We start from the raw sequence: 24,598 nt of genomic DNA, 5'->3' as shown, positions 1-24,598 counted from the left end.
GACAAGACGCGCGTCTCGATTCGCGATCCGTGCGCGGACGGTCATAAATAATTCGCATATTCGCGCGGTTACGAGAAGCAAAAACGATCGCTGATGTTTATATGCGATGTAAAAATGAATATATAAAAAAAAAGAGGCTGGCTGTCAGGCACGAGAAACGAGTAGAGAAGAGAGCGTTTTATATACCGGACTTTTCATTTCGGAATTTTTCTGACTCTTGTTGTAATTTATTTTATTTTATTTCTTTCTTTAATGAAAATTATTTTTTAGTTTTCACTGCTACATCACGGGAATTGATAGAATCAGGGTCACGTTTATAACGAGAAAAAACGATAAAATTCTGAGACAGGCTTTTTACTACCGCGGGCCTTGTATCTCAAATCTCTGGCTACCTTTAGTGTTAAATTTTCGAAAAAGCCCGAAAAACATTTTTCAACTTTTACATATTTTCTGAAACGAGAATCGAAAATAAATGGTTTAAATCTATCAAAGAAGATTATTTTTTTATGGGTATTCGGTATGGCATGCATTTGACATAGATATATCGACGGAGATTCGTAAAAAGTTACAAAATTGTGTGTTTTAAAATTACACAAAGATTGATTTTGTAGGAATTATAAATCTTTTCAATTTGCCAAAAAAAAAGAAGATTACAATTTTTATATTATTATTATCGCTTTACTTAATAGTACACTTATTCTTGCATTTAAATAGACTGTCTGTTTTCTTGAAAAAACATGGGAAAATTTCAAGAATTCTTTCTTATACTTTGAAAGGAATTTTTTCTTCTATCTAGAAAAATCAACGAATTTTAATGGAATTTAAAGAATTAAAAAAAATTTATATTGTTTTCTTTTAATAATTTTATTGTTATATTGTTATGCAGGTGCAAAAATTTTAGCTTATTAAAGTTCCTCAGTTTTTTTTCAATACATTTACAAACGTAGCACTTGACAGGCTCTATATTTTTTTCTTTGTATGAATAAAAAATGATTTTAAAAAAGAAATTAGAAATATATATAAAAAATTATTCTTTTTATTTGGAATTTTGAACAAAAGAATCTGTAAGATCAGAAAATGTTCAGTTAATTTTTACAAAATTTTAATAGAAACAATACCCTAATAGAGCAGGCGAATTGGAAGAAAATGTATAATCTAAGAAGAGAAAGAAAATCTATTCTTTTCAATTTTCGAAACATATTGCTGAACTTTTATAGTCTGCTTTTTTAAAGCACCTTGCAATCTTTCTTATACCTGGAAAGGAATTTGTTTTTATCTAGAAAAATCAACGAAATGGAATTTTATTGGAATTTAAGGAATTACAAAAAATTTATATTGTTTTCTTTTATAATTTTATTGTTGTAGTGTTATGCAGGTGCAAAAGATTTAGCTTATTAAAGTTCTACAATTTTTTTTCAATACATTTAGAAACGTAGCACTTGACTGGCTCTATATTTTTTTCTTTGTATGAATAAAAAATGATTTTAAAAAAGAAATTAGAAATATATATAAAAAATATTCTTTTCACTTGAAATTTTGAACAAAAGGACCTGTAAGAGCAGCAAATGTTGAGCTAATTTTTACAAAATTTTGAATAGAAACAAAACCCTAACAGATCAGGTGAATTGAAAAGAAATGTTTAATCTGAAAAGACAAAGAAAATCTATTCTTTTCAATTTTCGAAACATATTGCTGAACTTTTATAGTCTGCTTTTCTAAAAGCACCTTGCAACCATAAACCCTCTGCTAACTGCTTGCACATTTCGAGTACGTGATACACAATTGATGACACGAATTTCGATACGCTCGTGCACTTCCGGATCCACCGTGCGTGAAATATCGGCAGGTGATAAATTTTGTTCAAAAACTCGTCAGTACTTTCCGGTTTGAGCACTGCCAAACTATTGCCAGGTCAATCATAAATCTTCCTCGCCAGAGTTTCGCCGTTCCATTATTTATTCCAAAGTAGTTTACACATAACTGAAAGCGATTTGCGCGCACGCGCGTTTGGAATGTCACAACTCTAAATATTGATACTCGACGTTATTAGCGTATAACGGCGGACTGTATTGTTCGCGGTCGCTTACAAACGGCAATCGCGAAGGTAACACGCAGGTATTTGAAACACAGAGATTCGTGGGCAAACACATATTTCCCGATATCGTATTACGATTTTGGCAAATGGCAAACCGCAGTCGCTATTCTTGCGTGCCGCATGCGTTTCGTATCTCTAATTATAACATTTAATTACCTGCGAAGAAATATACGACACGTTAATTTTGCCTTTTTACTTTCCAAAACGGATGTAAAAAATTTTCATCCGACACAGATGACTTTTGCTCTGGGGTAGCAGTATTTAAAAAAAAATATATATATATAAACCTTGTATTTATAACGTTCTTAATTAAAGACATTCCTATTCGAGGGTTGGAGATTGATAAAGAGATCCGGATATATTTGTGTAAGGATTATTCCGTAGGGAGAGAGTTAATATCTAACGCGATGTAGGTATTATGTATTAAAGGTCTCTCGTGTGATATATAGTCTCTACTCGATAATTTAATAGCAGCTCGCTTGTTATCAAGCGCCACTTATGCTCAGTACACTCGGAAGAGATCTCAGTAATAACTATCCGTTATTACCATAGTCAGAGGACATAAATGCCAGCGTAAGATAGCCTATCGGGAGCCAATAATTTGCTTAGGCGGAATCAAATTTTACAAGAGGGACTTTTATTTTTCGCGTTGCTTCAAAAATCGGAAAATATCATTTTGCAATTATATCGTTGTTATATATATATATATATATATATATATGTATTATTATTATTTAATTCCAATACAATCTGTGTAATTGAAAATTAATTATTTCCTTTGCAAAGGGAAAATATCGGATTAAAAAAAAAAAAAAAAAAAAAAAGAAACTGCCTTTTATCTTTTTCCTCTAAATTATAACTTTGAGAGTTATTTTTTAATAAAATTCGGAACAAGCATGTAAATACATAGCCGCGTATGTATTTATAAACTTGTGTAAAGTGGAATACTAGTCATAGTTAAAGTTGTATAAAATCACGCTGGGGAATACCTCTGTGCTCTCAGCTCTGGGAACATCAAACGTGAATTCTCACATGAAACAAGGGGAGATCACGTGTTTCCGTTCTTGACTGCAGCCCTGCTCACCTGCCTGCCCGCCTCCACGAGTATCGTTAAGCCAGGGACGGATATACCGAGTCGTACAGTATTATGGAGATAATGTGGTCCGAAATACCACGACAAACCAGCCACGTGTTTCTTCATGCTCTTTACTTAGAGTAGCTTCTTTTTTTTATTTTTGTTATATATACAACAAATATATTTAATTCCTCTAAATTCATATACAATCAAAAACTAACTATATTTCGATTAAAAAATCCGACGATGGAGAATAGATTATTTGTCAGTGTGTGTAAATATCGGATGTTTTTTTTTTGTTTTTTTTTATCGGTACAATAATTGTATAATAAACGTGTTCTAACAAAAGTATACATACATAAGTAAATTTATGAATCCATTTTAATTTAATCTTCGTCTATTCAACAGCTTAAAGCTCTATTGGCTTTAATCTAACTGTAGTTGCAAGCTGTAATTGAATAGCACATCCGTGACAAGTTTATATAACAAGCTTTGCAAATTTTATAAAAGTTTACATAACAAGATTTATTCTATCAAAATACTACGTATCTTCAACACGCGCTTGTTTATACAAATAATTTCCTATTCTTTTGTTTATAACGTACTTAGCGCGTCGATAATAGATTCATTTGTAGGACAAAAAGGAATGTACCAGTGCTTGTGTACAAAAAATTCTATCGATTATATATCATATTTCGGAGATTTTTCGTGTGTGTGTGTGTGTATGTAAGAGATGTAAAAAATTTCGTCAGAATTTAAATCGCGCGAAATGTATGGCGTCTATCTAAGTCTACGCGCGCGTATAACTCGTGTTACGTAATCTCTTGTATTTCGCACGCGATTATGCGAATAATTGTTCGGACCTTGAGCTCGTCCCGATCTTTAGTTAAATACGAGCAGTTAAGCGCGTCGTAATTTAGCGAAGCTTGATTTCCGCTGCGTCACTCGGTCCCGCACTCGCGGTTGTAATTACCATTGTTACAAAAATAAATTGCATTCTCTATTGAGCGTGGGGATCGATATTTTTGCCCTTTTCGCGCGTGACCTTAAGATTCGCGACGTTTAATTATCGGCTTTCTCACATTGGCATCGACGAGTCAACGCGACAAATTCAATGATAGGGTAAATTCGGGTAAGAAGTTTTTTAAAATGCGAGAAACATACTTTTATTTTTGTTATTTTTTTAATAGTGTTTAGCATATTATCTTCACTGAAGCTGAAAACGAAAATATTTAATAGAAATTTTATCAAATATTTAATAGAAATATTATCAAAATAGTACGACATAAGCATTGGCCATCTTACCCAACTTTTAAGGAAAAGATGGCCATAATATTTATAAAAAAAAATAATGAAAACGAAAATAAAAATTATAAGTCATATAACGATTTACATATCTTTATAATATGTCCAACGTCGATTACGATAGCTTAACTGTCATTTATTCGACGTTATAACAGTTTTTAGTGGACAAATGGAAAACTTTGTAGGTAGTGAAAAGTAAAAATATAATAGACTAACAAGATTCACAATATCGTTATTTCAAATAATGTATGCGCATAAACTACTGTAAATATCGATTATCTTTGATAATGATTAAAAAAGCACGTTATGTAGCGATTATTGAAAAAATTACAGCCTATGGCCATCTTACCCTATTCGATGTCGTTTGTTACGCGAAACTTTATTGTCGCACGATTCCAAATGCATCGCGATAATCGCAAATATAATAACGTAATCCGCGACATTGTCTTTTCGATACGCTGCCATTGTACGCGATCATCATTGCGTGATTCGTGATAATCATTTAGTTTCACCCGTATTCGCGCAGATTTGAATCATCTGGCACTGACGTAATAATGTTGCACGATGCAGCGGGTGTATTATTAAAAACACAAGTGAATGGTGGTTTCTATTAAATAAGCACACCAAGTCGGTGAGAAAACAGATGATACGATAAAAATGTAGACATGAATGGAGAAATTAATTGAGAAAGCAAGAGTGACCTTTCGCAGGCGTCACGATTTGTCTATAGATATAGAGATATGCGATGCTGATACATTCATTATTAGACAGCTCGCATTCCTCTCGCGAGCCGTTTCGTCAGGATACTTTCACTCGTATATTTCGCGGCCCGCGAATTTTTCGGCGCAATTACTTTAAACTGGTAGCGTCATAAATGCACTTCGTGGAAAGCCACACTCTCCCGTATTATTTAGTACGAAATAAGAAAAAAAAAAGAAAAATAAAAGCTTTGAACGTTAAAGAACGTTTCTGCTGCACACGCACGTTTCGTGTGAAAAAAACATCTTTTTTTTTGAAATATTGAGAAAAAGTTGTAAGACAGATCTTAAATTTTTAGTTTGCGAAACTTGAAGAATCCAAGAAAACTTTTTAATCAAATCTTTTTTCGAGAAAATTCTTTCTCTTTTTTTAAATAAAAGTTGGAATAGACGACGAAAGTGTGCATCACATTTTACAATTTTTTTTTTAATTATAAAGGATATATTATTTTATATATTATTTTCGATATTGAACACTCAACAGATATTATGAATATGATATCGCGATAGCTTTTACAACTTAATTTAGCTTTCAGTTAACTCACACATGGATAAAAGCGCCTGAACACGTGGCACGTCAGATAATTATCGCTATCATTAATTTACTTTATATAGCCGATCATCATTCTCGTAATATTATATAAATGTTGTAATATTTTCATCCCTTTGATTTCGTCGCTCGATATTTCGCTAAAATATTTTCTGCGCACGAAGGTACGGCGCAGCAATTGTCGTATTATTGTCATTTTTCGCGAATAGAATCAGGTAGAACTTTTTCCTCCCTCGGCTGGGGATTATCGACCCCTCGGACCGACGGTAGGAATGCACTTGGTTTGAATTAAAGGAATTTACGACTTTTGGAAAGTTTTTCTTCAAACCTTAGTTCAAGATTCTCCGGTCTGGCCTCGTCCGTGTCTGTTTTCTTGAAAATGCATCCCCACCTCGGCCACTTCGACAATCATCCCTTTAAAAGCGAATCCTCTTGAAGGCCTTTCTCGACAGACATACAATACATATATGCAGTTTTCGTGTCGTAGACGGCTGACCTGCTCACGTTTTCCATTTTACGGACACGTGGAACGAATGCACGCGGCGATCTGCACTCACGTTAACGATCGATTTACTACTGGAAAGTACAAGCTGCAGTGGTTTCTTATTTCGGAAAGAGAAAAAAAATGTGACTCTTTTTTCCAGCGAAATCCGGCCGGACGTCGCAGAAATTAGGTTTCTCGAACTCCTTGCCTTTTTCATCGAGATATTTAATTCCCGCTATAAATAGATTAAAAAACGTAACGAACGGAAGATACAAAAACAAGATCGTTTCCTTAATTCGATCATCAGGATTGAATTTTTTTTTCCTCTCGAGTTTGAAGCTTATAAAATTGTTTGCAAGAAATACGAGGAACGCGTAATCGAAACATAATTTTTGAAACATACACAAAAAAATATACTTTTCTGTTGCTAATTTAATGAAAATATATCTGAGATTAATAATCATTTACTGCAATTTTTATTTATAAACTGCAAAAAAAATATATTTGTGAAATTATAAAATAGATAGAGATACCTTAATTCGATCATCAGAATTGAATTTTTTTTTCTTGTGGAGTTTGAAGCTTATAAAATTGTTTGCAAGAAATACGAGAAACGCGTAATCGAAACATACACAAAAAAATATACTTTTCTGTTGCTAATTTAATGAAAATATATTTTAGATTAATAATCATTTACTGCAATTTTTATTTATAAACTGTAAAAAAAATATGTTTGTGAAATTATAAAATAGATAGGGAAATTCGTTGAATACAGAAAAGTTTGGTGCATTTCTTATTTAGATGATCGCAAGAAGTTTCTAAAGATCTCGTTAAACGTGTTTTGAAGGAATGCGACCGAAAACGGCGTGGCGTCATTTACACCCAAATGTTATACACGTAATCGCGGTATACCTTCGCATTTCCTTTGTTCGCGATCTCCATTGTCTCCTTCTTTATCGTTTGCCCCATGAACCTTACACGCGTATTTGCATATGGACCAATGAGTGTAATGGCGTTCCTGTGTTGAACGCTCTGATGGCCCGGTGTAACCAGATCTGCGAAAAGGTCTATTGGTTTCCTACACGGATGTATACATACATGTATATGAACGGTCTTTGTCGGGTAAATCTAATTTATCCTTCGCTCCGTATAATGCACGAAACAGAAGCGCGTATGCGTGTGAGTGGAAATTATAGATATTGATAGCGTCATCAAATTGGAAAAACAAATTTTTCACTCATTTCGAATTCGACATGGAAAACCTTTTATGGATTAACATGTTTTTTCGCAACACTTTAATGTTCAAATCATTATGAAACAATACAGAATATTGGACGCACGGAAATATTGATTTAAAATAACACAAAAGATGCCATATATATGTACAATTTACTTTTTATTGCACACACACACACACACACACACACACATATTAATATATATATATATATATATGTGCGTTTTATACTATTTAATTCATCTATTAATTGGAAAAAACATGTTCGCTGACATTTCGTTCTGTTTACGTCAACAAGGATTGTGAGTCCATAAATCAAAAAGGCTGTTAAATTTTTGGCTTTTATTATTATGTTGATTCAAAACAAATATAACTATAAAAAAAAAATAATAATCGGTAAAAATTTTGACCTAAAGCAATGACTTGACAGATTGCATTTTAAAAGTTACATATTTGTATGTTTGTCAATTTTGTCAGCCTCTTTTTGATCGACTAATAATACAATGCCAACAGTTTCCAAAATTAAAACACTTTATTATTATACGATTCAAGCTCGTGTATGATTTCCATAAATCAATATTTACCATATAAAATTGCTACACGATATTAATAATATTATTAAACAAAACTATTTTGCATTATTGATTTGCGCCAGTAATTTACATTCAGATATAATAATTGAACGAATGCTGCATGTAATTCGGTTACATTTTTATGAGACGGCAGATTTTTTGTTTTATTCGATTTGTCAATTATAAAAATAAATTTGTTTCGGCCATTAAGAAAAATTACAATATTTACTGCGCGATCGCGAGGTACATACCTATTGCGAAATTTTTCTGCGGTATGTGCATATATTTTTGTCAGCATAACTTTATAACGGAAAAGAACCGTCACGATCCTTCTCGGGCATGATAAAGCGACGACTGACAGCAGGTAATACATATATTTTAGATTTATCGTATCGAAAGTTTCTTTCCGGTCCGCATATTCGAGTGACTTTTCGCGTACGATCGAACGACCGGGAGGAGATTCGTTTGAAATATCATATAACATGCACTGTATATCGAGAATCATATGATATATAGAACGACTGAATTTATTTCCACGTGAATGGCGTTCACGTTCTATGAAATCTAAAAATATGAAAGGTGGGAATATTTCAAGTATTAGGTACGAAATAGATGGCAAATATTTATTGCATATTATTTTCCTTTTCACTTACAATGCTTTGCAAATTTTTGGCTTGTTGGCTTGCAAGACAATGTTGAAATTAATCACACGTAGTTTGATCGTATTACTCATTTATTTCTCATTGAAAAGAGAGATAATTATATACTATATAATTTAGACGTTATTATTTTTATCATATATTCTTTCTCATAAGAAAAGTAGACACAATAGTTGAGCATTTATTAAAATCGAGTTATTTTATCACTTGTATATTAATTTACCTTCTCTGTAATGAGAATATGACCTTTTATTAATGATACGTTGTCATATATCCTGTACAGTACATTGAATCTGTTTACATTTCAAAACTGTCAAATTATCTGCAAATAATTATAACATACTATTTCGTATTCGTAACAGACAGCCATTTATCTCACTTAAGTTGTGTGTAAAAGATATATGCCAATAGCTAATTATATATCTTTCATTTAATTTTTCCTCTCGCAATAATACAATTACTCGTTCATTTATTGTTCTATCGAATATTTACGTCGACATTTATCTTACGAAAATATAAAAATCAGTTTTCTATATGTATAAGATGTTACATTATTTTAATTAATTGCTTGATATATGTATATTAGAGAAAATTAAGAACACTCAAAAATTTTAAATTAAATTTTAAATTATTTCGCTAATGTAGATAGATTTCTAGATGTCTCGATTAAAATTTATCGTTACTTTTTGTATCTGTTAGAATATTATTTGTCACGTGTAGAATTTATAGCAGAAATGTTCTAGCAATACCTCTAGAAAATTTAGATCCCATTGCTAAATATTAATCACAAATATAATTGTCCTTGACAATAGGCCTTAAAGATAGGCATCGTGGAAAAATTTTCTGTTTAAATTACATTAATAGTACGGATATAAATTCTGTCTCTGTCATTTAAATTGATTAAGTACAAAAATATATGCAGTATCGCAGTATTTGCTAATAATTTATCTGTTTCAGTTAATTTTTTACACCTAGAAAATTTTTGTTAAAATTGCAAGATTATGTTTTTGAATGAATATAAAAACAATTTATGATCCATGGAATATATGAGCTACATTAAAAATTTTTTAAATAATTAAAAATTTTAAAACTCAAAATAAAAATATAGATATTATAGTCTTTTCCATTCAATTTTTTATATTTATTTTATCACACATAGAACGCTAAATGTGTCTGCTTATGTCTACACTCAAAAAAATATTTTGCTAATGTAGATAGATTTCTAGATGTCTCAATTAAAATTTATCGCTACCTTTTGTATCTGTTAGAATATTATTTGTCACGTGTAGAATTTATAGCAGAAATGTTTTAGCAATACCTCTAGAAAATTTAGATCCCATTGCTAAATATTAATCACAAATATAATTGTCCTTGACAATAGGTCTTAAAGATAGACATCGTGGAAAAATTTTCCGTCTAAATTACACTAATAGTACGGATATAAATTCTGTCTCTGTCATTTAAATTGATTAAGTACAAAAATATATGCAGTATCGCAGTATTTGCTAATAATTTATCTGTTTCAGTTAATTTTTGACACCTAGAAAATTTTAGTTCAAGTTGCAAGAGTTATTTTTTTGAATAAAGATTTTGTTTATAAATTTTTTACAAGCATTTACTAGTTTACTCATTTTGAGGCATAAACTACAATTACTTGGTATAATATTGTTATGTTTTACTAGCTATCGATCGCTAATTAAGTAGTTGTGTAGGTTTAAACTTTATACACACTATATTATGGAGAAATTTGTAGAGTTGATAATAATATTAAAGAGTTGCGTCTCTCTTGTTTTAGGTCCCGAAGGCGTAGCGGTAGTGGCGTGACGGACATACACTCTCAGCAACAGCAACAGCTGCAAGAGAACAACAACAGCAGCTCGCGCGACGCGAAGAAGCCGCAGGAGGGACTGGGGCCCGATGAGATGTGGGCCCCTGGCGCCCTGGGCCATCATCGGGAGCTACCTGTTGATGTGCCCGACACCCTTTTACAGAAGGCCTATCCCAACAAGGTAAAGAACTGCTCTTCCGATTATAGGAATGGGCTACAGCATCGTCCCCGTAGTGCTAGCGATCTCGACCTATCCCTAAACCTTAAAAACGAGACCCTTAAGACGCGCACCACACTCGCGGACGGACACGTTAGACTCGTATCGAAAGACGACGTCGACGCCGCTTCACGGACGATCAACGCTCGCAACGGTCTTCAGTCCATGCTGAAAATCGAGCTAAAGATCGAGGACGAGGAGGAGAAAAAGGTAAAACTCGTTAAAAAGGACCTGGCAAGTATCGATAAGTATCACGTCAGCCCGATCGTGACCGATTCGTTAAACTTAAAGAGTGCTCTGAAAACGCTCGGGGAGTACGAGAACGTCGACGAGGACGTGAGCGGACAGAAGGAGTCTGGCGTTGACGTTGAGGACGACTATCCGTTCGCCAAGGAGGATTACCCCACCATGCTGAAGACGTGCAGCGACGATTCCGCGAGCCCGAGAAGCTCGTCGGGCAGATCGGACAGCACTGCGCCTCTGGACACTAGCTTGAGGTGCGAGCAAAGGCACAGTAAGAGTAAGAATAAACATAAGGATGTACGACATACATCTTATGATGTACGAAGGATAGATCTCGGCTCCCCTTGCAGATCGGTGATGCCCGACATCAAGATAGCCCCACTCTTTGGTCGCGCTCGGGATACGACGTCTTTTGACAATCCGGCTTATGGGCTAACGGATCTGCAGGATCTTCAAAATCTACTGCGATCCGACGAGGCCTCGGATATGGCTAGATTGATAGACGACCAGTGTCCGTCTGTTCCGAGGATTCCAAAGGAACAGGACAAGGCGCCGCCTGTCCGCGCGGAGGACCAGCAAATGGAGTCTTGCCGAACAACGACGGAGGAATCGGCGAACAAGTCTGGCGCTAAGAACGCGAAACGTCGCGCGAATCTCGACGAACGCGCCAAGCTGAAAGCAAAAACACGCAGCCTCGACATCGAGGAACTCATCCGAGCCGGTTCGACTGACGATTTACTCGGCATCGAACTGAGCCACCTCTCCTCCTCGTCCTCGTCGTCAGCCCGGCCCAAGAAGAAGCATAGACATCAACAGATCTCCAGTGGCTACTCCACGCTGAGAAGCGAAGCGTCGGGCGATCTCGAACGTAGTAGCGCCGATCGCAGCTTTCTCGTCCTCACGGACAGCAGGCCTTATCGCGAGGTAGCTGTTGACTGTCCGTCAGATTTCGTGCCGGTCACCAAACGCCATCCAGTATACCCGCCACCTAATAAAACCATCACGCCCGGCAACAGCAAGCACAACACTCTCGAGCCGAAACGCGACCGCGAGAGCGAGGGGGGCGCGTGCACCCCTGCGACCACGACGATGACGACAACGATCACGACGACCGCGCTCGTAGCCTCCCCCCGTCCACCCCCAAACGACAATAGCCGTAACGCAACGCTGTCTAGCGGCGACGATGGTAGTGCTAGAGAGACCGTGATCTCGCGCAACGCGACGGTAGACCGTAAGCACGACATCAGGAAGGTAAGGTCAAGAGCCAAGAGCTTGCTAGTCAACGGCTTGCACTCTATCATCCACAACGAGCACTGCAAATTGCTTCGCTGCGCTTTTTCTAGCACGCATTACTTTAACGCACCCACGCAGCTTCACTCTAGCGAACCTGTTTTGGAAACGTTCAACATGAACTCGGGAGAATTTTCCTCAAAGCCCTTTTATGAAAACCCCTGCTTTACCACGTTCGATCACGAGGACGTTTATCGCGATGTTTTTCCGTGTCGTCGAAAATTCCAGGAAAACGTCGAACATTCTTCATTTTCCTTTCGGCGGAATAAACTTTTTAAACCTAGGCGGCGCTCTTTCTACGCCGAAGGCGTAAAAGGATCTTCTTCTCCTAAAACGATCTTCCCTCTTTCGGCACCGATTAGCGATCCTAGGTGTTCGGTTAATCTATCTGTGTCCGAGGATAAGGTCGCGAATTCGTCGGATTGTCTTCTTGCGAATTTAAAAAATGAAATCCGAGAGATTATTTACCCCTCCGACTGGCCGGAAAATATAACTACACGTAAACGGAGTCCCTCGTTGCCCAATGATCTCAAAATCCTGGACACTCCGGCTCTATTGTTCAACTTTGTCCAAGAAATGTATCAGAATTCTTGGAATTCCTTGCACGAGCTATCCTCCTGGAAACGTCACGTCACGCGTCATCTATTCAATGACGGTTTCTACGATTTCCAGCGTTCGCTAAACGAGGAAACGCGCAATCGCTACGATTCACCGAACACGCAGAATCAGAAAAATTCCAACTTGTCCGTCAAGTACAAATGTTCCAAGTTGCTGAACGTTCCGACCGACAATGGCGCGAAATTTTTTCGGAGGAGCGTGTCGGATATTTCGGATTTAACGGCTCTTCGGATTCGCTTCTTGCTTTCCCGCCGCGAGTCTGTTCCAAACCCGAAAATCTTGCGGCGCACAATAGGACAGAATGGAAAGGACCACCTGATGATGACTTTGCACGATTCTGATGGATGTATAAAGCAGAGCTCGCAGAGATCGTCAAACTTTGAGCACACTTTGAAGAGTTATGTGCGCGAATCGACGCGTGTCGCCTCGCTCGAACAGGTAAACCGCAACAGACTTTGAGACTCGATTTTGACAACTTTCGTCTGCCGAATAGTTTGTGAACGTCGTCTTTGCACTTTGGAAATTTCAATTAATCGCGCATCTTGCGAAATAACTTTGGTAGATTGCTGCTTCCCTTCAAGTATCTTTAAATTGAATTGTTTTCTAGTAGCAATAAAATTTTCATTACTGTTGCGAAAGCGAAAAGAAAAAGTATAAAGGCGACTGTTTGATTTGAGATGTTAAAACGAAGAGCATGCGTAAAGGAATATGGGACATCTAACGTGAGGTCGTCGATAGCATGGTAAAGTAGTAGATTCACACACAAGCTACGCAACAAAAAAAAAAAAATAAGGAGTAAAATGCTTATCGATTTTCAACAACATATTGGAAATACTTTAAATTTTATTACACTCAGTTATATAACGTTTCAAAATAGCGAGCGAAAGAATAAATCGGCTCAGACTTACTATCTTTGTGATTGATATAAAAATTTAGCAGTATACATACGAAAAGTAAATAAATACGTTATCATCTTTGATACAATCACTTTTGAGAGAGTCGGCATTTTACTTCCATTTGATATTTTTGCTTTATATGCTTTCTTGCAGTGTATGCATATCTCTCTCTCTCTCTCTCTCTCTCTCTCTCTCTCTCTCTCTCTCTCTCTCTCTCGCTTTTCTATCGCAGCAGCTTCCCTGTCTCTCTCTCTCTCTCTCTTTCTCTCTCTATCTTCTCCTCTCGTCTGCATATGCATACGTTAGATCGACTGAATAATCTACACGTTTGCAAGTAGAAAAAGAGAATGAAACACACGTGTGAGAGAAGAAACAATAAAATTGGCAAAGTAAATTGTACGGGGTCAGGCACGTGAACTATTAATACGAATTGTGTTTTGGAATGGATTTTTAGGCCGGTCTCAACGGGGTCAAGCCTGCCATTCCGCCTCGCGATCAGAAAAGGGCGCCCGCCAGACCGCCAAAGGATAATTTACGTCTCTCTACGCAGAACAATAATATCGAAACGAGTGATAATGCCAACACAATCGAGCCGACGCAGCAGCAGCTTCACTCTATCAGGAAATATCAGGTAAGGGACACATGGGATTATCGCGTTGAGTTACGTAAGCACGTACGATAAGATGATTCGAGAAGCGCCGCATCATGAACTACCCTACGTCAAATTTTGATGGAAGAGACGTAACGCAAGTAAGTATTGCGAAGAAGGAGAAGAGAAATGATTAGCTATAATACCATTATACAGAAGCATGCTTCCTTTGATGTTGGAATTGTTATTATTAATTAGAGAGCTGTTGGAAAAATAAGTCTGATAATCGAAAGAGAGAAAAAAATTTAATATGTAAATTATTTTCAATTATTACTAATTGCCTTGTGAGAAAAAAAGAAAGAAAGGATTTTACGCGAAGCGCAACATTTGCATAGGTTGATTGAAGAAGGGTCGATTGCATAATATCACCGATCTAGCTCGTAAAATGATAGAAGGGCTTTCATCGAGGGCGATAACACGCCGTTCTTTAACGTTTATTGACGGGTGTTTTTTTTTTTTTTTTTTTTTTATGATTTTTGCCCTTGCGATCAGATTAAGTCATTAAATAGGTAATTTGAGGAAAAATAAAGGGAGATTCCTTTCTCTCTCTCTCTCTCTCTCTCTCTCTCTCTCTTTTGGAAAGCCACAGCCGCTAGCGTACGAGCATTCAGTGATTAATTGCATTGTGTAACAATGCGATAAATGACAGATCGTTATTTAAGAGGACATACAAGTCAACCCGCCCGCTACTACCCCCGTATGTGTGAACACTTGCGTTGGAAATTACGAGTTGACAATAGTTATTATCGGAGCGCCACTAGACGAATAGTCATGTCGTAATTTTCGAATTTCCTGCAGCAGATATTTCTCGTTCCAACAAAGTTTGATTTATGAGTGAGCCGCGATCTTGCACGAGTGGAAATCAATTAGGCGCATCGAGATACGCGTGAATAATCCGTGCGCATTCGAAATTATTGAACGAACAAAATGTTTTTATTTCTATTTTTTGTTGTAACATAAACGCGTGATACCGAAACACTGTCTGTACATGTTCTTGAGTATAGAAGGTACTCTAAGGGGAAAAAAAACACAGTTACAACCCACTTTGGGGCCCACGATTAATAATCGAATTATTTGAATTGCTCATAACTAATTTTTGCAATTAGCTATTCTATTTGTTTCAAAGATTTTTATGTTATACTAGTCAATTTGTTCAATTAGTTCCGTCAATGTCCAATTACGCAAACATAATTTTTACTTAAAGGACACTAATCAAAATGTTAAGTTAACTACAAAAAAAAATGAAAAAATCCAAACTTCTCCTAAAGTAATTGCAATTTTTAGTTACGCGAGGTTAAAAGTAGATTATTTACATAAAATTAGGGTTAAGAGCAGAGACACGAGTTACTTAAATAAGTTTTCGCTCCTTTTACAAAATTTTTTTATCAAATTGTTAAGAATCGAGAAAAAGGAATTCATTGTGGATAAAAAATCGTGGCTAAACCCTGGAGATGCTCGTGGGTCGAAGTGCCGCGCACTTGAAATTCATCACAATCTCGGGTTATCTGTAAGTGTGAGCGATGCCAGAACCCTTTTATACGTGACTGCGACTTCGTCGCACGGAGCCGCGTGAGTATGTTTATCTTATGGAATCCTCACACCATGCTCTCGCTCTCTTACCTGCCTTAAGTCAAGAGCGCGGGTCTGGAATGTAAAGAACCCCCACAATAGTCTAAGATTACATGCCTGAAGTGTAACGTTACCAAGTTTCGATAGGTTGTAGACGTAGGGTGACTCGCAGACCTGGCTCTCTGTTGCTGCTGCTGCTGTTACATTCAACTCTGTTCGTTTTTTTTTTTTTTTTTTTTTTTTTTTTTTCCCGTTCGACACACTTCCCTGACCTCACTTTCTTGATCTGCCTCAAGCGAGCGCGGATACCCTTTCCAGACCTTCGATTTGACTCGCTCTGCTCTAATATATCTCGAAATATATTGCAGCAGGTGTTCTGAATTAAAAACACATTCCCCCTGTTTTTACCGACTAAATTTATTAGCCAAACATCCTCTTTTGATATAATATTTATATGATATTTGAATACCATGTACGAGTTTACTTACATCGTTTAATCTACAAATTTTTCATAAATTAAATTTATCAAGATAAAATCACGTTTCTCAGGCAAAGAATGTAGAGTTCACGTAGACAATTACTAAAACCCATTAGGTTTTTCTAAAATTATTTTTATCGTTACGATCAATTTTTTTTTACACCAACATACACATGTAACATTTTTAACGCGCTTACGTTGGCCATCAGTTGTTTAATCGCGTTGCAGAGAGGAGAAGCTCAGGTTCCCCGGGAAACCTTACGTCGTAGTATAAAGGGCTTCGCTAAGATATTTCCACCCTTACGTATGCATAATGTCGCGTGGTGCTCGTTATATAAATGAAAATTACGAGTCTCATCTTTTCTCACTGGGGGACGTCAACGTGTTTTTTTTATCGTCGACCACGCGTGGTTGCCATAATACACATTTATCGTGATTTTACGTCAGCAGAGAACTGCACGAGTGACTAACGTTCAGTTTTATCAGCTGACACCGGTGGGCGTACATCTCGCGAATCACAGAATAACACGTGGCCAATATCATGACAAATTGACGTAATTTGAAAGAAAGATTGTTGATTTGTTAAAAATAAAAATGTACGAATTAGATGTTTCATTAAATGCATTTATATTGCATGGCTATAAAATAAATTTAATAATAATGATACAATTTTTAGCAATAACAATATATATAATTATTTAAAAATAATAAAATTTAATAAAGTAATAAAATTCTAAATAACTTCTAATTTTTTTTTTTGCAATTACTAGGTATTGTACAAAATATATAAAGCAACTAATATGTACATTTGATTGTATTACTTTATGATTGCTAAAAGATGATAACTATTGTAGAATTTAGGATTATCATTACTTTAAAAACACGCATAAAAGAGAGAGAGAAAGAGGAAGAGAGGGAGGGAGAGATTAATGCGTTATTGGATCGATTTATTATATCTTCTCTGGTAAAATCAGAATAAAGTTATACATTACACTATACAAATTTTTAATGATTCGTATATAATTTTCGAGAGATTAAATCTCTTGTTAAATAAATATCAGATTCTATCACAGTAACAGTTACGTGAAATTAATTGAAACGTATAAAAGAGAGAAAGAGAGAGAGAGAGAGAGAGAGAGAGAAATTTGGTTTATTTAATTTATTTAATAAACTTTTATAATTTTTTAATAAAAATACATTGCAATAATTTTCAACGAATTTACCGCAAGGAAAATTAACATAAGACGAATAGAGATTTTCACACTAAGATAGATTTTGCTGAAAATACTTCTGCAGATTGAAAACACGACTTGTATGTCAGAAACGTCATTCGGACAAATATATAATAGAATGTGTGGTATGTATATATGTTTGATGTGTCGCCGGATTTAGTTGACACTAGGAACCAAAAGCGTGCTACTTTTCCGAATATAAGTTGCTTTGGAATAATTGACGAGCAGATACCTAGAAATTCGTAAAGATATTCGATCGAGTTTGATGTCGTTCAAGGACTTGTTATTTTCGCGCGAGAATGTGGCCTATAAATTTCTCAACGAACTATGTACGTATTTGCGACATTCGTTACGCACAATTGCATACGACAATTATCTCGCAGCTTCTTGCATAATCCTCAGAGTTGTAATAACTCTTACAATAAGGTAAGAATTTTTAAAATATATATATATATAGCCAATTTTGCGTATTGAAATATTACTATTATTCAATTTATACTTTAAAATGAATAAATAAATGCCATACATTATGCAGGTATATGTACGGGAAAAGTAAACAATGTGAGTTTAGTTTAAAAATAAAATTTCCTCTGTGTGTATAAAATTTAAATTTATTGAAAAAAACTTTGTAAATAATGAATAGTGTGGAAAAACTATAGACTCTGTAAAAAAAATAAAATTTAAATTAAAATATATTTTTAATTTTCTGAAAAATATGAAATATTTTATGAAAATACACATGTCCCATATTCAATAATCATCGGATAGAATTTCGATATTTTACGCGGTTTCCAGGATATAAGCGAGGGGTTATATCTCCATAAAGTTAAAATATTTTTATTTCTTGCAAAGCAAATGGATCGTTTATATTGCATTTACAGGAACAGTTACGGAAACGAAAGGATGAGGAGGAAAGGCAGGAGATGCTCAGTCGTTCTCTCCGTGGATCTAAAAAGCTCCAAGCCTTGGAGAGCCACGCGACGAGTCTCGCTGGCCAGGAAAATCTTGCTTACGCACAGGACGAGGTGACCACCGTCAGCCGGATCACGCATGCCACTCCTAACGCGGTGCAAGAAGTGAAGGAGCCTGCCAGAACTCTCAGTAAGCAAAAAACGACTTGTTCCACCTTCTATCTAATGACATATATTTATGCAGATCTCTCTGAATGAGTACAAATTAAAAAAAAAATAAAATAAAATAAAATAACAGCATCGCCCAATCTCATCTTAATAGTAAATTTAAACTTTTTTGATTCCGCGTTACAATTTTCTGCCTTAAGTTTTCGCGATATTAAATTTAAAGAAATATAAGATCTTATCGACATAATAATTTTTAATAAATTTGCGTAGCGGGAACAAACAGTGAGAGTTCCATGGAACGACCAAAAAAAATCTCTAACAAATATATTCTTTTCATATTTCAGCGTACGGCGAGGTGATTGCTACGCTAGAGAGGTTGCAGCTCCAGCTGCAAAATATTTCAGGTGCTCTCGGTATTTCGGGTTCAGGTGTCGAAACCGAGCTGAAGGCAGTTCGGGCACTTTTGGTGCAAAATCAATTTGCGTCTGCCCTGGCGACGCGTCACGCTTTAAAGAATCGGCTAAGGACAAGCAAGATCCTCAAACATCACGCCGATGACACGTCGAGTTTGGCACGAGATGTACGTAAAATTCACATTATAATGACATATTATTATTTATATTATTTAATGTCTTTTAATTAGTTTAAGTATAGTATAATAAAAGGAGCTTATTAATACTTTAACAACATCGCTGATTCTCTATCATCTCCACGCATATCAATTTCAATTATTTAATTAAATTAAGAAGCTATATATCACAGATTTTGATCGTTTATTTAATATCATAAATTCAAAGAAAAGTGTTTTTACGATTTAAAGGTGACAATACGTTAATCGCAGCACACGAGCGTTTATTTAAATATGATTTAATTATTAGAATGTGCTTGTTTTAGTGCGTGGATATCTTGGAAAAATGGCAATCGTCAGCAACCTCAACAGGTGTCGGCGGTGCAGAAACAATAGCCGCTGTGGAAGAATTAACGACCATTTTAACAAGTTACGATATGGAAGCTCTGCTTCTCGCGCATGACTCCATTGTCTCGTACGTAGACGGCTTGCAAAGGAAGCAAAGTCCGTCGTCCTCGCCGCCCAGCGGTCCGCCCAGTCCAACGTCCAGCTGGAAAGACTCTCGGGTGGTCGACAATATTAAAATCATTCGAATCGAGAAAACGAACGAACCGCTGGGTGCTACAGTCAGAAACGAGGGCGACGCGGTGATCATAGGTAACCGTAATATATATTATAATTGTTTAATTTGATCTTCAAGAAGGATAATATTCAAATAATGCATAATATCTTTTAAGGACGTGTTGTACGCGGTGGCGCGGCAGACAAGTCGGGACTCCTGCACGAGGGAGACGAGGTTCTCGAGGTAAACGGTGTGGAAATGCGCGGCAAGACCGTCAATGAGGTCTGCGATATTCTCGCCGGTATGCAGGGTAGTCTCACGTTCTTGGTACTTCCGGCACCGACGAGTCCCAGAAATAATTTAAGGAGGGAAGACACGACACAGGTACGGCACAGCACAGATGTACAATACGGATCTCGGTATATTTAGCGGACGTTTTCATAGTGAAAGCACGCGAATTACGTATCTGCAGATGTTGAAACTGGAACAAGGGATATTTGTGTTGGAAGCGAAAGAGCAAATGTCAGATCAGAGAAAACATTTGTCCTTAAACTTTCTAAGATAAAAAGTGACATTGATCGTTTTACCTCTGATCATCTTTTTACAATTTTAACATCTGCTCTTAGTTTGGATAAATCAATATGTCATCTGAGGTAGTCTATTATTTACAATTATATTTTTTTAAATTTACTCAGAACGTGTTTAAACTTGAATACGCGCATGCGAGAAAATGAGCAAATGTCACATATGTATAAACAAATGACTATTGTTCTTTAACAATGCGACATTGACACTTGTAAGCCACGCGTGCGGTATATCTATAGATCGTGACACTAATAATAGCGACGAAACAGCTGTTCCAGTTTCCATTGCGCTGACATAACGTAGATCGGAAATATAACATAACATTTATAATCACATAAAGCTTTTGTCATTCACATCTAGATACACATACGAGCGCATTTCGATTACGATCCAGAGGAAGATCCGTATATACCGTGTCGAGAATTGGGCGTGAGTTTCCAAAAAGGTGACGTACTTCACGTAATTTCCCAAGAGGATCCAAACTGGTGGCAAGCATATCGAGAAGGCGAAGAAGATCAGACTCTGGCCGGTCTGATACCTAGCAGAGCGTTCCAGCATCAGTGAGTTAACTTCTAATTGCCAATGTTTGACAATCTCATCTTGAGCCTAATATGTCCGTTTTATTCTTCTGTAGACGAGAATCCATGAAGCAGACGATAGCCGGCGACAAGTCGACGGTGCGAGGCTCGAAGAAGTCTAGCACACTCTTGTGCGCAAGAAAAAATCCAAAGAAGAAGAAACGGAATAAGTTTGGCTCAAACTTTAATGACGACGGGTACCCTCTTTACGCGACAACTGCCATAGATGGTACGTAAAAAGCTTAAACGGATAACTTGATAATCAATTGTGTTGTTATTACGTAAGGCTTATCTTCAACGAGTGACGTTTCTTCTTTCTCGCAGATTACGACAGCGAGGAGGTGTTGACGTACGAAGAAGTCGCCTTATACTATCCTCGTGCAAATCACAAAAGGCCAATTGTTCTCATCGGACCTCCTAATATCGGACGACACGAACTCAGGCAGAGATTGATGCAAGACAGCGAACGTTTTGCCGCAGCGATTCCTCGTAAGAGCTATTCCATTCAACTGTATTTAATATGTCTCTATATACCTCTCTCTACCTCTCTCTACCTCTCTCTGTATGAACAAATATACGTCTAATTGTGTTTATCTGAATAAATGTATTTTTTATTTTTAGATACAAGTCGTCCGAAAAAGGATTCCGAGGTCGACGGCCAAGACTACCACTTTATTTCACGTGCTCAATTCGAATCTGATATCCTTTGTCGTAAGTTTGTCGAGCATGGCGAATACGAAAAAGCGTATTACGGCACGTCCGTGGAGGCCATCAGGACAGTGGTTAATTCCGGGAAAATCTGTGTCTTAAACCTACATCCCCAAAGTCTCAAGATCCTGCGAAATTCGGATCTGAAGCCGTACGTTGTGTTTATCGCGCCTCCGAGTCTCGAGAAGCTGAGGCAGAAAAGGATTAAAAATAACGAAAGCTTCAAGGAAGAGGAGTTGAAGGACATAATCGAGAAAGCACGCGAGATGGAGGATAAATATGGCCACCTGTTCGACATGCTTATATTGAATAACGATACCGATCGTGCGTATAACCAATTACTCACGGAGATCAACTCACTCGAGAGGGAACCTCAATGGGTGCCTGCGTCTTGGGTTATGCAGTAATTATGCGGTCTTAAGCTTTAAGACGAGGATTTCCGAGAACGTGTCTCGGAGGAGGAGATCAGCGATTGGAGGCCAGTATTGCGATTATCTGTTTGCAAGACAAGTGCTTTCAAGCAATCTTCCAAAAGTGAGACTTCAAGCGAGTCTGCTAAAAAAGTTTCGGTGGACCGGTTCTTCTACAGGTGCCTGTTACATAGTTTTATGTTTCTTACGCGAATCTTTTAAATCTTCCTCCCCTCCGGTTATACTATATTGCAAGTACTACCCGCCTGACAGAGTCTTCCGCGTGTGTTGTCGTACTTTGGTGCCATGAAATGAAGGATCATCGGAATCAGTTCTTTAATTGGGAGAAAAAAAAAAAAGAAAGAGGAAAAGAAGAGAATAGAACAAATATAATCTGCAAGAAATTCTCACACTTTTACAGACTATTCCTCCAGACTTTGCGTTTGGTATAAAAGCAAAAGTATATATCGTGTTTTTATGTATTACCGTGATAGCGAACGTTCGCGAGGCTCGGTCGCGTCAACGATGTTTCGAATTTGAGTAATGTGTAATCAAATCACGGACGATCGTCGGCCGAAGAACTAAGTTTTAAGTTACGCTCGAATTTCGAACACGGTTGCTGCGACTTGGCCTATCTATCTACCTTGACGTCTCGAAAGTCAGTTCAGGCCGAGAGACGTTCGTTATGAAGTTTACGAAGTGTATATTTACGAGGTTATATTCTCAGACTGACAAACGGTTAACTATTATAGACACGCGAGTATACAAGAGCATCAACCTGCGGTGCGTCAAAGCACATCTGCCGAGCGTCTCGCTCCTTCTACCAATATATTAGCCCGTTTTACGTGAGGAAGTGTACCTGACCTGATGTCTCTCCTAAAAGTTGAAAAATTTCTAACGGGGGCTCGTGTAAAACGCTGTGTAATTTTCTATGATCACGCATATATATACACATGTATACGTTTTGATAAATTTTGATAAGTGGAAAAAGAAACTTGGAACATTCTCAGGCTTATCCAAAGAAATCTCATTCAGCGTAGCGAATGTAATAAACGATATTAATATTAATATATTAATATTATTATTAATATATTAATGTATTAATAATATTAATATAATATTGCAATAAAACGTAAATCCATGTAGGATTAATTTTCCTTGCGTTATGTCGCGAACTTATACATCGCATATGACATCAAACTTCCGCAAAACGATCATAGAGAGTCGCATATCTTTTCACGTGACTGTTGATTAGAAATTTTCTGCCGATCCTGCTAATATTCTAATATCCGCAAACGGAATCCGCTGTTGTTGTAAAGAGAAAAAAAAAGATACGAAACGACGATCCCACGAGCATAACGATACACACAATGTATTTCTTCGAACGCAAGAGGAAACGCGTCTATGATCTCGAAGAAGACTGCGAAACTCGCTAACATGTTTTACCGTTTTCGCCCTAGACGATTCCGTGTTTGTTTAGAGAGCAGAAACTCGTGTGTTTCTAACCCGTAGATTCGTTAAACGCAATAGAATTTAGGCTCGACTGTGTGGTTCCGAAAATGCAACAGCTCTCGGAAGTTTCGCATAAAAAAAAAAAAAAAAAAAAAAAACGATTGTTTCTCCTGAGTGTTTTTTTACAGGGAGCGATTATTGTACGACGCGATCGAATAGGGTAAAAGGTGTTTTATCTGTGTCATTGTATCGCTACGAATAGGAAAAAATCGACGCGAAATAAAAAAAGAAAAAAAAATAAATAAATAAATAAAGGAGTATAGTATATATAGAGAGAAACCATCGTGGCGTTTCGTTCGGAAATTTAAACGGTAAATGTGCGGTAAATGCATCGTAGCAAGTGCGCGACGTGTGTCTTGCAGGTATCCTTGCGTTAGCAATAATTGTGTATTATCGGAAAAAAAGTAACTCGTTTCTCCGTTTTTTCAATGACTTTACGACACCGGTAAACTCTCGGCGAAAGATGTGTCGTTCAATACGTATAGAGACGAACAGGTGGGCTACTGTATCGCGATTAGATCAACCGTATAATGTTAGTCTCTATTCAGAGAAAAATAAAAAAGAAACGATAGAAAAGAATACACTAAATTCAATGTGAAACAGTTGTAAGTTGCGGACGCGCGAGATGTAGAGAAGATGTTTTTTCGGTGGAAAACAAAAAAAAAAACTCATCTTCATTTTTAGATATTTAAAATCGATCTTTTCAAGAGAGAGAGAGAGAGAGAGAGAGAGAAAGAAAGAAAGCCAATCAATGCATGCGACCGTCATTCAATAACGTGTGCCAAGTATCAGACCCGCGTGTGAAACGCATAAAAAAAAGCTGAGATGTGCCAAATATATA

General features: G+C 36.6%; 1 protein-coding gene across 11 annotated transcripts in view; it reads left to right on the top strand.

Moving 5' to 3' along the window:
* The window catches only part of LOC140668131 (protein PALS1), a 75,296-nt gene extending 50,808 nt beyond the window's left edge, over positions 1–24,488 (top strand). For 7 of the 11 annotated variants that reach the window (XM_072896806.1, XM_072896807.1, XM_072896805.1 and 4 more), the window contains 10 exons: positions 10,531–13,369; positions 14,282–14,458; positions 18,637–18,856; positions 19,179–19,414; positions 19,729–20,059; positions 20,140–20,348; positions 20,910–21,109; positions 21,184–21,356; positions 21,452–21,616; positions 21,749–24,488. In XM_072896806.1, coding sequence (XP_072752907.1) covers positions 10,531–13,369; positions 14,282–14,458; positions 18,637–18,856; positions 19,179–19,414; positions 19,729–20,059; positions 20,140–20,348; positions 20,910–21,109; positions 21,184–21,356; positions 21,452–21,616; positions 21,749–22,242 — 5,044 coding nt within the window. In that variant the 3' untranslated portion in view covers positions 22,243–24,488. The remainder of the gene's footprint in view (positions 1–10,530; positions 13,370–14,281; positions 14,459–18,636; positions 18,857–19,178; positions 19,415–19,728; positions 20,060–20,139; positions 20,349–20,909; positions 21,110–21,183; positions 21,357–21,451; positions 21,617–21,748) is intronic. The other 4 variants (XM_072896808.1, XM_072896809.1, XM_072896814.1 and 1 more) reach the window with 4 other exon arrangements.
* The last annotated feature ends 110 nt before the right edge of the window (positions 24,489–24,598 follow it).

Source organism: Anoplolepis gracilipes, chromosome 7 (genome assembly GCF_047496725.1).
Source record: "Anoplolepis gracilipes chromosome 7, ASM4749672v1, whole genome shotgun sequence".
NCBI classification, from domain to species: Eukaryota; Metazoa; Arthropoda; class Insecta; order Hymenoptera; family Formicidae; genus Anoplolepis; species Anoplolepis gracilipes.
This window is presented reverse-complemented; position numbering and strand designations above follow the sequence as displayed.